The sequence below is a fragment of the Hibiscus syriacus genome, unplaced genomic scaffold, assembly GCF_006381635.1.
Source record: "Hibiscus syriacus cultivar Baekdansim isolate YM2019G1 unplaced genomic scaffold, ASM638163v2 tig00110833_pilon, whole genome shotgun sequence".
NCBI lineage: Eukaryota > Viridiplantae > Streptophyta > Magnoliopsida > Malvales > Malvaceae > Hibiscus > Hibiscus syriacus.
The window spans coordinates 669,123-685,417 of record NW_024062884.1 but is presented as its reverse complement, the minus strand read 5'-3'; the positions used below and the strand labels follow the sequence as shown (position 1 = coordinate 685,417).

Here is a 16,295-nt window from a genome sequence, read left to right as displayed (position 1 = left end):
TTTGAAAACCAAATAGAAAGGATAACATAAACTTGAATTGAACTTCCATATTATATAAAGCTTAGCTCAACTAAGCAAGGTTTAACTTCGTACTAAACCCAAAGAATTATGTAATGCAGCATTGAATAAAACAGAAGGCCGAAAGCTCAACTGTTTGCAAAAGAATTGAAAGAGGACCAAAAGTTAAAAAAATAAAATAATAGGAAATGGTTAAAAACAAAAACAAAAGGGGGACCTCTTTGAAAGAATAATCAAATGTCAACGCTTCTCGGCGAGAAGCCTGGTGGACAGCATGTTATCCACGAAGCACTCCCTGTAAGGGTGATTTTTGGGAACAAGTTTCCTGAATTTCTCAAACTGTTTCTCAGCTTCATTTTTGTTCTTCAATAAAGTGTAGATAATCCCCATGCATAAGTATGGCCTGAAATCCTTTGGCTCTTCCTTGACCAATGCTTCATATACCTTCAAAGCTTCAGAGTGCCTCCCTTCGATGACCCGGATTTGAGCAATCAGTAGCTTGAAGTCTCTAAAATCTTTGTTTCTCTTCTCTTTCTTGCACTTATCCATGGCCCCTTCGATTCTTTTTTCCAGTTCCTTCAATTTTTGACCCGAATCCGAATAGGCCATTACCAGGCCGTGAAACGCCTCCACTCGATCCGGGTCTTTGGCTAATATCTCTTCGAACCCCTTCTTGGCCAGCTCGAAATCGCCGGCGTAGCTGTGGATCTGGGATTTCAACATCGGCCATTCGGGGTCTTGGGGTTCGAGCTGGATTAAACGGTTGATGACTTCGATGGATTGTTGGAGTTTCTTCAATCTGATGCGGACCTCCATGAGGGACCGTAGCGTTTCGATGTCGTTCGGGTTCTTGGATAATTTTTGTTGCAGGGTTTTCTCCTGATCTTGCAACGAGGCGCCCTTGTCCGTCGAGGTCTCCACGGAGGGAATCGCCGAGATCGAGGCGAGCGCCGGCATCTGGTGGAAGCGCGCGAAGAAGACTGCGGCGGCGGCGGTGATGGAAATGCAGGTGGATTTGAGGAGAGGCTTCAGCGTTTGGAGAAGAAGAGGCTTCGGTGGTTCATGGGACGAAGATGACGCCCTGATGGAGGATACTTTGAACGGCGACGTTCTGAAGGAAACGGAGGAGATGCGTTTGGGGAAAAACGGACGGCGGTGATTGAAAGAGAGGCCGTGGAAAGGCTGGATTCGGCAATGTAGGTTAGCGATAGACTCCATTGTTGTAGAGAAAGAGAGGCCTTTTCTTTGTTTTCTCCCTTAAACGCAGGCAGATGATAACGAAGATGACGAGGGAGGAGCGAAAATAGTTCAAAATCAAACCATTTCGAGCAAAAGGTGCGGTAGAACTAGGACGGTAAATGAGACGAGACAGATCGTGAGTTATTTGAGATCGATTCGATTAAGGTTCGATAAATACTCGGATCGAATGGACTCGACTCGAGTTCTTAACGAGCTGAAACGAGCTACTCGATATTCGACTCGAAAAGCTCGTGAGCAGCTCGAAAATATAATATATTAAGATTTTATTTTTTAAAAAATAAATTAATAATATTATTAATATTTATGTATTGATTTTTTTTTAAAATACAATAAGATTTCATGTATTTAAGGTTTATGTTCGAGTTTGAGGCTTTAATCGAGTTAAGTTTAAGATTTTTTTTTTCATTTCGAGCCTTTTCGAGCTGCTCACGAGCTTCAGTTCAAGATTTCGAGTTCGAGTCGAGCTTGAAAATTTTAAGCTCGCGAATTTTCGAGTCGAGTCGAGCTCCATTTCAAAGTTTTCGAGTCGAGTCGAGCTCAGCAATACTCAAACTCGACTCGACTCGTTTACACCCCTAAGTAGAACCAAAACCCCACTCATTTCAACTTTGAAACCCATTGATTCGTTTGTTTGTTCATCTAGGCCCTCTCAATTAGCCCAATCCAGCAAAAATTTTCGATGCAATCCATAGTTGGGTAGTAATCGATTCTTGTTATTAAAAATAATTATTGGTCGACTTGACTCGTTACTCGTTAAGTTCGTTAAAATTTTACTCGATGCGTGCTCGTTAAAAAAAACTCTTTAAAATCTTGAGTCGAATCAACTCAAATCTAGCTTTCACCAAGTTTTGATCGAGTTGAATCAATAATCGAGCTTTCTCTGAATTTTCAATCAAATAAAAAACTAATTAAAGAAAATTACAATTTTATAGTGGGCACGTGTTCACCTTCACCAAACTGTAGCTCGGCCACTGCTCGTCTTTTTGACAAAGAGAAAAAAATAGCCGACCCTAAATGGGGTAAATGACAAAGGGTGTAAACGTATTGCAAATCTGGGTCCTCTCAAATGCAACCTACAGCATCGGATCAGTCGTTTTAGGATCGGACCCGATACAAAGAATATGGTACACGAGGAGACGAAATTAGCCACGGCTCCGATGAACTTAGTCTAAAGCTAGACAGCAAACACAGTATGCAGGACTTGAAAGCACCGAGACTGCAACTGTAAACATGTTCGGTTCATCATGGCTTGTTTAGGGGTATAAACAAATTAACTCAAACGAATGAGGTTATGATCCGTGTTTGTTTATTTATTTCTACATGTGTTTACGTTCATATTCGATTCATGTTCGTTTAAATTTTTAATACCGTGTTCGTGTTCAATTATTTATTTTCAAGGTGTTCGTGCTAGTTCGTTTAACGTTTACGAATATGTTTGTTTAACGTTTGCTTATATGTTCATTTAGCGTATGCGAACGCATTCATTTACAAGTTCAAAAATAGTAAAACTACACCGCTACGTGTTCAGTTTAGTCCCTATATTCACTAATATTTAAAATGGAAGAAAGTAAATAATAAATGAGCTTCTAAACAAGTTACCAGGGAGAACATGCTCCAAGCTGTTCATATGAGGAAATCATTAAATCGATCCCTATATTCATTGTTTATTCTGATTCAATAATACTTTTATTTGAAACTTGGAAGTTCTTTGGTAGAGCAAATATGCAGAAGTGATGTTGAAGCTTGGCAGCACTCCATATAAACAAGAGCAGTATCCCAGTTGATGCAAGATGGAATGAAGAAAAGGTTCTGAATACGAGAAGAGAAGACGTCATTAGGATGAACATAAATAAAATTTAAGGATAAGCGCCTTCAATAAAATAAACAACTGTCATAAAAAAATTCGAATTTCAAGACAGCAACAAACAAAGTAGATATGATTAATCGAAATTAGATTTAATTTTAGTAAATCACATGGATCTATTAGAGATTATGTTAAGTTTATGTAACTTCTTAAGAGAGATTAAGTATTCGAAATCTTTCTTCTAGAGATGTCTATCGTAGATTTTTCAAAATCTCTAAGACATAAAACAAGACCAAAGATTCGGAGATGCTGTTAGATTCTTTAGAGATCTTATGAAGAGATTATCACAAAATAATATATCCAAATTTTAGTTGTTGATCCATCCATCACTTTGCTTTGCCTACAAACAGGGTGGCAACGAAGGTCAGAAACAGCTGCTTCAAAATATGGCTAAACATCCATCACCATTCTATGGTATGGCTCAGAAACATTTATTTACATTTGTCTAATCTTTGAAGAAGACAATCAAAATTTGGCAAAAATATCCATTGATTTGTATACTGAAATTTGAAGGGTTCAGGATCATTTTCTTGCGTGCCTCAATAAAATAATATATTTTGGCCGGTACCAATTGCTGCAGATGCCATAACCTAAGGAAATTTCAATTTGATCCCTCAACATTATATTTCAAACAAGTCAACTCCCACTTACAATCAAGACGTTCTATGAAGACTCAAAACTTACATTTCCAGATGGGAGGAGAATATAATATAGAAGCAGTTTATAAATTCTTAAACCAACTTTCATATTGCTCTTCTTGAATAACAGGCCGCAAACCAGAAATTATCAGGCGGGTACAATTCAAAGATGACTCACTGGATAGCGACAAACATGATGGTGAAACGACGGGGGACAAACAAAAAAATGCGAATCGTGCCTTAAGGAAAGCAAATGGAGTATATACCGTACAATACATATGCGTATGTGATCAAGCAAATATATTTCAAGAGAAACGATGCCATTCCACATTTGCCTCGGTATGCGAGGTTGCTCAAACTTGAAATTCGACAAAGATCCCAATCTCAAATTACAAGGGATAGCCGAACCTTCTATGATCTCTTGTAAAAAATGGATGTCTTAGTGCTTCTCTAGCTTTAAGTCTCTCAACAGGATCATATCGAAGTAGCCCTTGCAAGAGATCAATCAAATCACCAGCACAATGATCCACAATTTGCATTATTAAGTTCTGCAGCACATAAAACCAAAGAAAGAATGAAGGGTGTGGTTTTGGAGCAGAAGTTGGAGAATGAAAAGGCTAGGATCATGGCCCCAGTTCTGGAGGATATATCAACTTTAGAAATTAATGTAGGAGACGATACAGATGGACTCCAAATCATATGACTAAATGATTCACAGGATCTTTTAAGATAAAGAGCCTTTGCCGGCAAAAGCAATAAACCAACTCTGCCTTTTGATAATAGTCAGTGAGATGAACACCAAAAGCAGCTAATAGCTACAATCAGAATCAGGTGAGTTCAGATAACTGCAAACGAGTTACAACAGAAGAGCATACTCATAATAACATACCGGCAGACGGGGCAGTTTCCAAACTGCCTTCAGGCTTTCTCTTGAAGCAGCACCATCGGGCCAATCCAAACGTGTGCCCCTCCGGAAATATTTCTCAGCACGGCGGCTTCAACAATATCAGACAGAATGTAAGAACTTCCTCGGCAATAAACTCACAACAAGAACAAGCAACATAGTCACTCTTACTCGGCTCTGACCACCATATGTTGGGGTAGTGCCCCTAAAACCCTATCCATCATGGCAAGATGCTCCAGGTTCTCATGAGTTTGGAAAAGTGCCTCACCCTGTTCATGAATAATATACAACATTTAAGGTCATAATCACTTTTGGAAGTAAATTACAACCTTTAGATTCCAGCAGATCAATCATGAAAATCTTAAGTTGGCATCTCATTTTACAATGAACATGGCAAACCATTTTCTAGCTACCCTAAAATGAGATTTATCATCTAGAGACTAGGTCATATTAAATGAGATTTATGTACTTGATTAATCTCTTGCATCATTTTTAATCTAATCAACTGATAACAAGTTCAACAAAGGTTTCTAAAACACATTTCATCTTTCTAGAAAAAGTAGTACTCTGCTCCAGCATTCAGTAACACCAATAAGTACTAACTTATCTACAATGATGCACTTACAGAGCAAAGTTCAACCAGTATGCAACCCACACTCCACAAGTCACAGGCATAGTTCCATCCAAGACCTGTAAAAATGACAAAACAATTCAAGAAAATGTGCACACGTGCAAAAAAGAAAAAAGAGCACATCTCAAATATGAAGATGATTATAACCAAGTATGACTTCTGGTGCACGATAATGTCGAGTTGACACCACATAGCTATGATCCTGGTGTTCAAATGTTGTACTCCCAAAATCAATCAGCTTTATTGCGCTTGACTTTGGCAGATCCTTAAAATAGGAACCATCTTTTGTAGAGCGTGATAAAAACTAGAGAACATAAAAGAACATTTTTTAAGAAATAAGAATTTGTCGATGCCTCAGTTTAATACCGCATAAACCGTGAATTAAGCAATCACCAATTATGCACACAAATGTCAAACAGCATGCCTAGGGAATAGAAGAATGTAATACCTTATAATCTGGCACCCTTATATATTCGGAGGAAACAAAGCTTCAAATCAGTGTGAATTAACCGCAAATCATGCATAACTGCACATTAGGAAAAAAATTAATTAAGCTAACTAGAAGCAAAACTAACAAAACTTTTAATCCTTTTTAGGGTAAGGAAATACATTATCATCATCGACCCCATCTTGTCTAATCAAAACTAAAAAGGTTTTCAATTTTTTTAAAGAAAAAAAGTAGCATCTTAGCTAATAAATTAACCAATATTCCGGAGCTTTTGCTTCATACTAAAAGGGGCTCCAAGTAAATATAATACAGATTGTAAACAGTGCAAGAATTATCCACACACGTGCAACAGACTCCAAAATTTGTCTGCCAAGCTCCCGAAAAAGATCAATGGGAAATGAACGGTAGCTGTTTTTGCGGAGAAAATCGTATAAGCTAGGTCCAAGCCTCTCAAATACCTGTTGAAACCATTTCAATTCATCCGCAAGTTCTTTTATCTCACTGAATATTTAGGAATGAAAGAGCTTGCATTGCCCCCTCAAATTAATCAAATAACAAATACCAATAAATACTTACAATACAAATATGATTACGATAGTCAAACCAATTCCGTATTTGCACACAACTGCAAGGAATGAAACCACTTATACCATAATCACTTCAATTTCTACAATGAATAAGAATACAAAAAGGATGAGGACATCCTTACCAAGAACCACCAATATCATGCCTAGCAAGTCTTTGAAGAACATCAATTTCAATCATGGCAGCTTCACGATACTTATTAATGGAGCGAACAATTTTAATGGCCACAACTTCTTGTTTTTCATTGTCAAAACATTCCAGAACTTGTCCAAATGTTCCTGAATATACACAATCCACAGACCAGAATCCATGTTAAGCTACAATCCAAAATATCTACATGGAATGGAATATTCAAATCCTAATCGAATGGAAGCTGCTCCCCATGATTGCCAGACGAGGATTGAGAACAAAAATACCAACCTTCGCCCATTTTACTGAGAATCCTGTCTGCGAACATGAAGAATAAATGAATATAAGTGAACAATTTAAATATGTGAGGACTACATAATTTCATTCAAAAACATTCATAATAGTTTAATTCTTACGTCCAAAATGACATAAGCATGTAGATACTAGATATTATCAAATCCACATAAAAATATTGCAGCAAGAGAGACAAAATTACATCGAGGAGTTAGGCTTTCTCCAACAGCAAAAACATAGTGGCCATCTTTATCATCAGGTCTCCGTGGAGGAGATCCATTACGAGAAATTCCCCTGTAAAACATATTACTATGAAATGAAAAATTAGATATCCCTTCATTCTCCAATTCCTGACCACAATATATTGCTGGAAGAACCTACAAAGCCAAAAGAACAAAATGAAAAATCACATGGGGAAAAACTCAATTCTCAAATCTACATGAGAAATAAACCAAAGAAATAATTCCGAGTGTAGATCACTGATCATCTCATTGCAGTTAAATTTCCTATAATATTATTTAGAATTTTCAAAGCAAAATATAAACAATATTTGATTCAAATTATGGAAAATATACGGAAATTTGTCAAATTACCACATCAAAGTAAGACGTTGAAAATTATATTATTATGAGAGTAATTCCCCACCATATAATAGAAAATTCTGAAAAACTTCAACAAAAATAAAGGAGGGAAAAAAAGATAAACTTCTTTCTTTTACCTTAAGAGGAGGAAGAGGAGGTACATCCCATGCTAACCTGGGCCTTTTCCTGGGACGTTTATCCATAATCTTGTGAGGAAACTCTACTATCCTCTGCATCTCCATTTTTTCTTTCACTGTTTTTTCTCTTTTTTCAATTCAATTTCCAACCAATTCACACTGAACTAAATAAATGAAGAATTCACACTAAATAAATGGAACTTAATCGAGAAAACTGTTCGAATCACAAGATAAAATGCTGAAAAATAGCTAACCGTGTTCGAATTTGACAAAACGGACTTCTGATTCAAACTCAGGACATTGAAAATATAAATTACGACTTTTTTTATATATTTTGATCAAAGTCAACGGTCGACACGATCAAAGTCAAGGTCAAAGTCAACAGGTTTGGTGAATGGTCGGGTCAACTGTTGATGGATTGATTGTGTTTGAGTTAACTCGGTTAACTCGGTTTGAGTTGACTCGATCAACCCGGTCCGAGTTGACTCAACTTCTAAAAAAATCGGTTGACTCGATTGGAACGAGGCACACACACATTGGTGGCGCGTGGTAGCGCATACGGTGGAGAAACGAACGGGACAAGGTCGTTGAATATTCCCAGAGTAACCAAACACCCAAAACAACCAATATCATAGCAGAAATCGATAAACAATACGAGATATAATGAAGAAACTAAACAAAAGCTCACCCCTAACGACGAATGACGGAAGCCATGGCAGTGAGGGGCAAACCCGATTGGGTTTTGGTCGGATAAACTTGGGGACCTTTGAGGTAGAGGCGGTGAGGCGAACCGACATCGAAATCGCTCCCAAACGACGAAAACCAACGGGGAAGTTAAAATATCCGGTGAAGCTTTTGAGGGCTCTCCACGGCAGACGGTAGCGAGGCTCGGAGATCGGTCACCGGGGTTTTGATCGGGATGAGGTGGTGCATCGACTGGTGTCAGTGGTGACATTCACCGACGAACGGTGACCGAGATAGAAAAATGGGTTTTCAAACGATTTTCACATGATTTGAGACCAACAACATCTGTTTAGGGTGGTTGACTGTTGAGGTTTCGGTCATTGGAGGTCGCCGATAACACTGAGGGTGATGATGTAATCCACTGTCGGCCGAATATCATTGAACGGGAATGAGACAGAATGATGAGTATTGAGTGAATGGGATAAAATTAGAATACGAGCAAAATCCAAAAATTGAAAAAAAAATATAGGGTTAAAGATAGAAAATTGTTCTAAAATTAATAAAAATAATTTTAGTGATTCCATTGGCTATAGTAACTAGCCTAAATGGCTAGGGTTGAAAATTTTAAAGGACGAGTCACATATACATTTTTATATTTATTTTTTTACAAATCAATTAATGATAGAGAAAACAAGGTTTAAGACCTTGAACTAATCAGAGACTTACTAAGAATCACGAGATTATTCAAAATTTATAATTTGGTCCTTATAATTAACTAGAATCAAAACCAATAAAAATCGGGGTGTGACAAATTTAGGTATTAAAAATGACTAAAACTGATAGTTTAGTAGGTACTAAATGCATTAAATTTTTAATGGTAGGGTATTAAAATGAAATAAAAACTAAATATTAGAAAATATTTAAAAAAATTAAAAATTTAAATACTAAAACGGACTAAACTGATAGTTTAAATACTAAATGTGTAGTTTATCAAAACTAAGGCGATCAAATTCAAAAGCGTCGCATTTGAATTTTCATGGACCCACATGTTCAAACGGTTCTTACATCCCCCCTCAAGTAACCGTTGGGAAAAGAACTCGCAATATGAACAAACGCTGCTGCAGTCAAATAATATATTAGAAAATTAAAAAGACAAACGAGCAACCCATTTTTCACTTCTACAAAGCGAAAAGAAGAAGAAGAAGAAGAAGAAAGAAGCAAATCGCATCTCATTTATTCTTTAGATTCTACCTCACAAGGAAGAACTCAGGTATGATTTTAGTTTAAAATTTATTCTCATTTTCTAAACACTTGTTTGATTCAGTTTCAATAATCGTCCAATGAATAGATTAGGTTTTCAAAAAAAAAAATTGATCGAGAAAAAACAACAAAGAAGCGATGTCGCTCACTCCAGATCAGTTCAGAAAAACTACGATGGGAGGACTAATACCATCTCCATCTCCTTTCCTCACTCCCCGACCTGAACGGCGTCGTGCTGACTCTAGAGGACCTGATTGGTTCTGTAATCGCCTAGATAAAGATAAAGAGGTTAACGTCCAAGTCCTACTTAGATGCAGGTATTTTAATTTTTTTCAATTTTATTTATTTATTTCTTTGTTTTTAAATTTTAATTTAATTTAGTATATATTTTTTTTGAACCTGGGATTTAGGCCATTCAGCGAGGATGATCAGAGGATGAATGTTCCGAGAGTGATTTCGTGTAATGAACTTAAAAAGGAAGTTACTGTTTTGCAAAATGCAGCTAACAAGCAAGTAGACAGGGTTTTCACTTTTGACAAGGTAATACTCCAGCTTCAATTGTATGAAAATAGCCACCTTATTAGATTTGGTCAAATTCACAGGACTGGATTTTGTTTAAATCTGCAAGGTTTTTGGCCCCAAGGCGCAGCAAAGAACAATATATGATCAAGCTATTGCCCCAATTGTTAACGAAGTACTAGATGGTTTCAACTGTACTGTCTTTGCCTATGGACAGACTGGCACCGGGAAAACATATACAATGGAGGGTGGGATGAGAAACAAGGTACAAGGTTGTTATCAAATCAATGTTTTGTTGAGGTTTTGTAATTGATGCATAATTTTATTTTTAAGGATTTATGTTAAATACAGGGTGGGGACTTGCCTGCTGAGGCTGGTATTATTCCAAGAGCAGTGAAACAAATATTTGATACCTTAGAGGCCCAAAATGCTGATTATAGCATGAAAGTTACGTTCCTGGAGCTTTACAACGAGGAAATAACTGATTTGTTGGCTCCTGATGAGAGTCCAAGATATGCTGAAGACAGGCAAAGAAAGCCAATTTCTTTGATGGAAGATGGAAAGGGTTGTGTTATTGTGAGAGGTCTAGAAGAAGAAGCTGTATACACTGCTAACGAAATCTACACTCTATTGGAACGTGGTGCGGCCAAAAGGCGTACCGCCGATACCTTGTTAAACAAGCGCAGCAGGTTGGATTTGTTTGTTTTATTTGTTAATATGATGCTTGGTATTTAAGAACCCTTTAACACTTTCTTTGCCTTGAAGCCGTTCTCATTCTGTATTTTCCATCACGGTCCACATCAAAGAATCAGCCATGGGAGATGAGGAATTGATAAAATGTGGCAAGCTTAATCTGGTTGATTTGGCAGGGTCTGAAAATATTTCTCGTTCTGGTGCTCGAGAGGTAGCTAATTGCAAATTTTAGCTTTGAAGTCTATTATCTGGTGCTTGTTTTCTTTTGATTGAGAATAGTCCTAGAATTTGACATGTCTTTGATGGGTCGGCCCCCATCCATTATTTTTCGGTCCATTACTTTGCAATACATGGTTAATTACCAAATATAAGTATGATTGGTAAATAATCTAGATATATATTTCAAACAGTAGTTGTGAAGTTTTTTCATCAAATTGAATTTGCAGGGTCGTGCAAGGGAAGCAGGAGAGATTAACAAGAGCTTACTTACGCTTGGCCGTGTCATAAGTGCCCTTGTGGAGCATTCAGCTCATATACCATATAGGTTTTCTTCCTTAAAACTCCTTTTTGTATATTGAGTTGTTTCCAAGCTTCTTTTGGTGACTGTTTAAGTCTGTTTTCGCTGTTTTCTTATGGTTTCCGACATTCTTTGCAGGGATAGTAAGCTGACAAGGCTACTGAGAGATTCTTTGGGAGGGAAAACAAAGACCTGCATTATTGCCACAATATCTCCATCTGCTCATTCCTTAGAAGAAACATTGAGCACCTTAGATTATGCCTACCGTGCTAAGAATATAAAAAATAGACCCGAGGTTGATTTAAATGCCTCTTTTGATCTATTTAATTGTTTATGTGTATTTATATATGTATTTTACTAATGAAAAGGCTTATAATTTCAGGCAAACCAGAAAATGTCCAAGGCTGTATTGCTTAAAGATTTGTACTTGGAAATTGAGAGAATGAAAGAAGGTTTGGAAAGCACTTACATCTCAGAGTCCTTTGATTGATACAAAAATACAATGTAGATTCTTATTCATGTAAAACGAAATTGATCCAGATGTTCGAGCAGCTAGGGACAAAAACGGTGTTTACATTCCCCACGAAAGATTTCTCCAAGAGGAAGCTGAAAAGAAGGTAAACTGTTGTTCAAAGAATGATCTTCACTCTTTGTGTATGCTCAGGGGATTGATTTGAATTTGTACTTGTAACGCTGCAGGCAAGGATGGAGAAGATAGAGCAACTTGAGAACGATCTCAACCTTAGTGAGAAGGTTTGATTCCCACTTATTGTAGTTTCACCTCATTTCTTGCCATACAGTATTTCTATTGATTCTTCTTCATCATTCAGCAAGCTAATAAGTACCATGAGCTGTATCTCACCGAGCAAGAGCAAAGACTCGACTTAGAAAGCGAGTTGAAGGATTGCAAGGTGAGCATGGACTGGAAATATTATATTTTTTTCTCTCAATTCCGGACGATTTCCAGATTGTAAATTGATGTTGTTTCTCCAGATATATCTCAAAAAGAATAAGAAAGAATTACTTGATCTTCAAGAGAATCACAGGGTAGCCATCCTGACACTGAAAGAGAAGGAATTCATCATCTCCAAACTGCTATGCTCAGGTTCCAGAGTCAAATCTCGAAATCTTCATTGTCGATCATTTTGCTTATTTAGTAACAATGACAAATGGTTTATGAACAGAAAATTCTTTGATCCAAAGGGCAAAAGAGTTACGTACTGATTTGCAACATGCATCAGAGGACATAAATTCACTTTTTGCAAAACTAGGTATTATAACTGCTCTTGTTATTGGTTACAATCAGTGTATCTTGAGGTTTCCCCTTGAAACTATATAATTTTCTGAAGTCCGGTGGTCTATGTTAAAAACAATTGCCAATCATCCATTAATAAAAGGACTTATAAGGAGATAAAACAGAATGTTGCACCTGCCAAACACCATATTTGATAGGTCCAACGTGGTGCAGTTGTCCTAATTGTCTGGGCAGCTCCATTATTTCAGAGCCTTAAATATTAATATTTTTCTGCACAGATGATAAGGATAAGATGGAAGCAGAAAATCGAAGCATTCTTTTAACCTTTGGTTCTCGGCTCAATCAGCATCTACAAGATTTGCATAAGACCATCCTTGGCTCCGTTTCTCTGCAGCATCAACAACTGAGATGCATGGAAGAGCATTCTCATTCATTTCTTGCCAGTAAATGTGATGTAAGTTTGGAAAATTCTGCTTTGTCTTACTCTATAGCATCCGTCTACATTACTTCTGATTCATGATTTATGAAATATTGACAGGCAACCAAAGCCTTGGAATCTAAGGTTAAGAGTATGACGGAGACATATACATCCGGAATTGTAATAATGAAGGAACTTGCCAACAAAATCCAAAGGAACTCTTCCTCCGACTTGGAGGAAATGAATTTTGGATTTTCATCTCAAATAGAAGCCATCGAGAAGGTACGCTACCCAGGAACACTACTTATTTTCAAGTTGCTTATCAAAAACATGTGATTCTGATTTGCTCAAGCGGTGTGTTAATTGCTATTGAAGTTCCTTGCCACGGCGGTGCTGGAAGCCAAGGAGATTATTGAGGATCTCCAGAATTCTCTTGATGAGCAAAAGGAGTTATTGGTTTCCTCTGCTCGGCAACAAGAAGAGGTGTGTATATTTGTTATTCCAATTTCATTTACACTATCACTCTCTTGGGCAAGTTTTTCTCATATTTGTGGATTATGACAGGGATTGCACCACTACTTGATTTCAGCGCAAGAAATATCCAAGGCAACATTTTATTTTTCTGACTGACATCAATAATCAAGCTTCCGAATTCATGACAACCCTTGAGGAAATGGAAACCAAGAAATTTCAGCAAATAACAAATTTCGAAAATAGATTTAAGGCAAGTTGATATTCTACATGCGCATGATTGAAATGAGGAAAATAATGAATGGCTAATGAAATTGAACTGCTGTGAAACAGGAAGAAGCTGCTAGGGAGGAAAAGCAGGCTATGGAAAAAATTGCAGCTATATTAGCAACTTTGACATCTAATAGAAATGCTCTCACTTTATTGTCTTGCAAAAACCCAAATATATAAATGCAGTTTTGAGTTATAGAAATTATTTCATTAGGTCTCCAAGGCATCGGGACGCATGAAGGACTCGAATATTCAAGATAATAAAACGTTGCAGCAGCAGATGTCCATACTGCAACAGGTTTCAGCTGATGTTGGGAAGGAAATGTGCAAGTTTATGGAAAAGGTGGAAAGTCATTTCTTTGAAGACACCTTCTCAGCTGCTGAATCTACAAGCATCATGGAAGTTGGCCTTCAAGAATGGTAAATTTCAATTCGACAAATTTCTGTTTCTGCAAATCAACTGGTATCCATTTTATTTGATCCCATCTCCTCATTTAATGCAGCTCGAAAAGAGTGAATGTTTCTAGGAAACAGTGGGAAAATGCTAAGACATACCTAAATGAACTTAATACAAGCAGTCTTACTGAGATCAAATCTAATGTTAGGTAAGCTTTTCTTGTTCCTTGTCTTTAGACATTTTTTTCAACTTTAGAGGTCTATTCTGAGCTAAATTCTCTTCCCATTACATTGACAGTGCAAATATCCGAAGAAATCACAAAGTGCATGGAGAACTTTTATCAGCACTCTCCTCTACGGATGCAGAGTTTGGTACTAGAACTGCAGATATAGCGGCTGCAATCGATGGTGATATAACTTATTTGCACATTTAGTGCAAGATTGTCATTTCAGAATTGCATGTTTTTCTCATTCTAACTCTGCAAAATACTGTCCACTGGCAGATTCACTACTCCGTGACCATGAATGTAAGAAGGAAATAGACTCCTTTACAAGCAGTTGCGTCGATCAACTTAAAGCAGTGCAAGAAAAGCACGGTGAAAGCATTTTAAACATCCGAAAGGAAGCCGAGAAATGCCTCGCGAAGGACTACTTGGTGGTAGGTTCCATGTATACAAGTACATTGTTGGTAGCTATCAGTGATTGTTGCAGTATTTCTATAACATATATTATGTGTTGCATTGCATAGGTTGATGATCATAATACAAAGCCAAAGAAGCGAGACATCGTCGTGCCCAGCGTAGCATCGATTGAAGAGATGAGGACGCCGACCTTCAAAGTAGAAAACGACTCGGAGAACAACAACAGATCAAAATGGGGCAACAATGAAAGTAAAATTCAGCAGCATGTTGCAAGTTCCTCGCCCAGTAGAACTCCTTTCACGGATGTCAATTGATTTCGATTACGACGATACGAAATATATGTACGGATGTTGTAGAAATGCTCATCGGCTGATGAGTACTTAACCCTTGTACCTGTTATTACACCCTTCAGAGACATGGCTACTTTCTATATTTTACACAAAGCTGGAAACTAAGCCAGGCATCTGATCGTATTGCTTTGTGTGTTTTAGCTATTGTAAATGTATAATTAAAATTATGATAAAATATATAAATATTAACGATCGAATGTATAATTGTATTAATTTCTTAATCGTCACATCAGTAATATTGTTAAATGTTAACGGTAGATGGTTTGACCGACATCATTTAAAAATTAAATGTATAATTTATCCCAAACTTTGTAATTATATTTTTTTGAAAAGAACTAGAACTAAACTCACGCACACTTGTAGACTAAATTGCTCGAACTCGGGTTATCAAGAGAGACTAAAATTATGTTAAAAATTCATATTAATCATTTTTACTTTAATTTAATATAATTTTGATCTTCTACTCTTTATAATACTATAGTTTTCATTGTTTTTAGGGCAAACTACGTATTTAGTCACCCACCTATTCCAATAGTTTTGTTTTGATCACCCAATTTTTCTTTTTCAAAATCATACATAACATTACATTTTGTTTAGCACCTAAACTTTCAATATTTTCAAAATCATACCTAACGTTTAGTTCTTATTTTATTTAAGTATCATCCATTAAAAATTAAATCTATTAGTCCCTAAACTATCAGTTTTAGCCCGTTTTAGTACCAAACTTTCACACAAAAATTAGTGGTGATGTTGACATATTACCATAATATAACATCATATTATCATTGAAGAAATAGAAAAATTACCATGTTAATAATTTTATTTACTTTTTAACGACGTGTGACTAGAACTAGGGATGAAGAACTTTGTCCCAAGGCCACTATCCTCCATTTTTTTATTATTAAAAATATATGGGTAAGTATCAAATTAGAACTCTTAGTTTTAGTTTCTTTTGATCCCTCTGCCATTTTGTTTATATTTTGTCCCCCTCGAGCTGGGAACAAAAACATATTGTTATATATGATTTAAAAGAAAAGATAGTTGGGTGATTAAAAGAAAATGGAAAAATAGATTGGTGACTGAATATGTAGTTTACCCTTGCTTTTATATAGTTATATATATATATATATAAAAGGAAGTGATTTATGGGGAAATGATTGCAGGTGCGATATGATACTGTGGAAAGGCGAACGAGTGAAGCAAATATGGTACTCAAGGGAGGAGTCAAGGTTCTCGGATCACAGGCCAGTGTATTCCCTCTTCTCGGTCCAAGTGAATTTAGCCAACCATCCATCTCCACCGCTAGATCCTGCCCTCCAGCTTTATCGAAAT

At 36.8% G+C, this 16,295-nt stretch overlaps 1 protein-coding gene and 2 pseudogenes across 1 annotated transcript; 1 reads left to right on the top strand and 2 right to left on the bottom strand.

Annotated features, from left to right (window-relative positions):
• Positions 1-258: 258 nt before the first annotated feature.
• On the bottom strand, positions 259-1,282 carry LOC120143103 (protein SLOW GREEN 1, chloroplastic-like). Its single transcript, XM_039157516.1, has one exon. The coding sequence runs from the start codon at positions 1,234-1,236 to the stop codon at positions 259-261; it is 978 nt and encodes a 325-aa protein (XP_039013447.1). The 5' UTR covers positions 1,237-1,282.
• A 2,711-nt stretch (positions 1,283-3,993) lies between these two features.
• On the bottom strand, positions 3,994-15,780 carry LOC120143104 (annotated as a pseudogene).
• On the top strand, positions 9,572-15,008 carry LOC120143127 (annotated as a pseudogene).
• Positions 15,781-16,295: the final 515 nt, after the last annotated feature.

Coding starts and splice junctions, on each gene's coding strand:
- LOC120143103 (XM_039157516.1), bottom strand. CDS start 1,236: ATGGAGTCTATCGCTAACCTACATTGCCGAATCCAGCCTTTCCACGGC.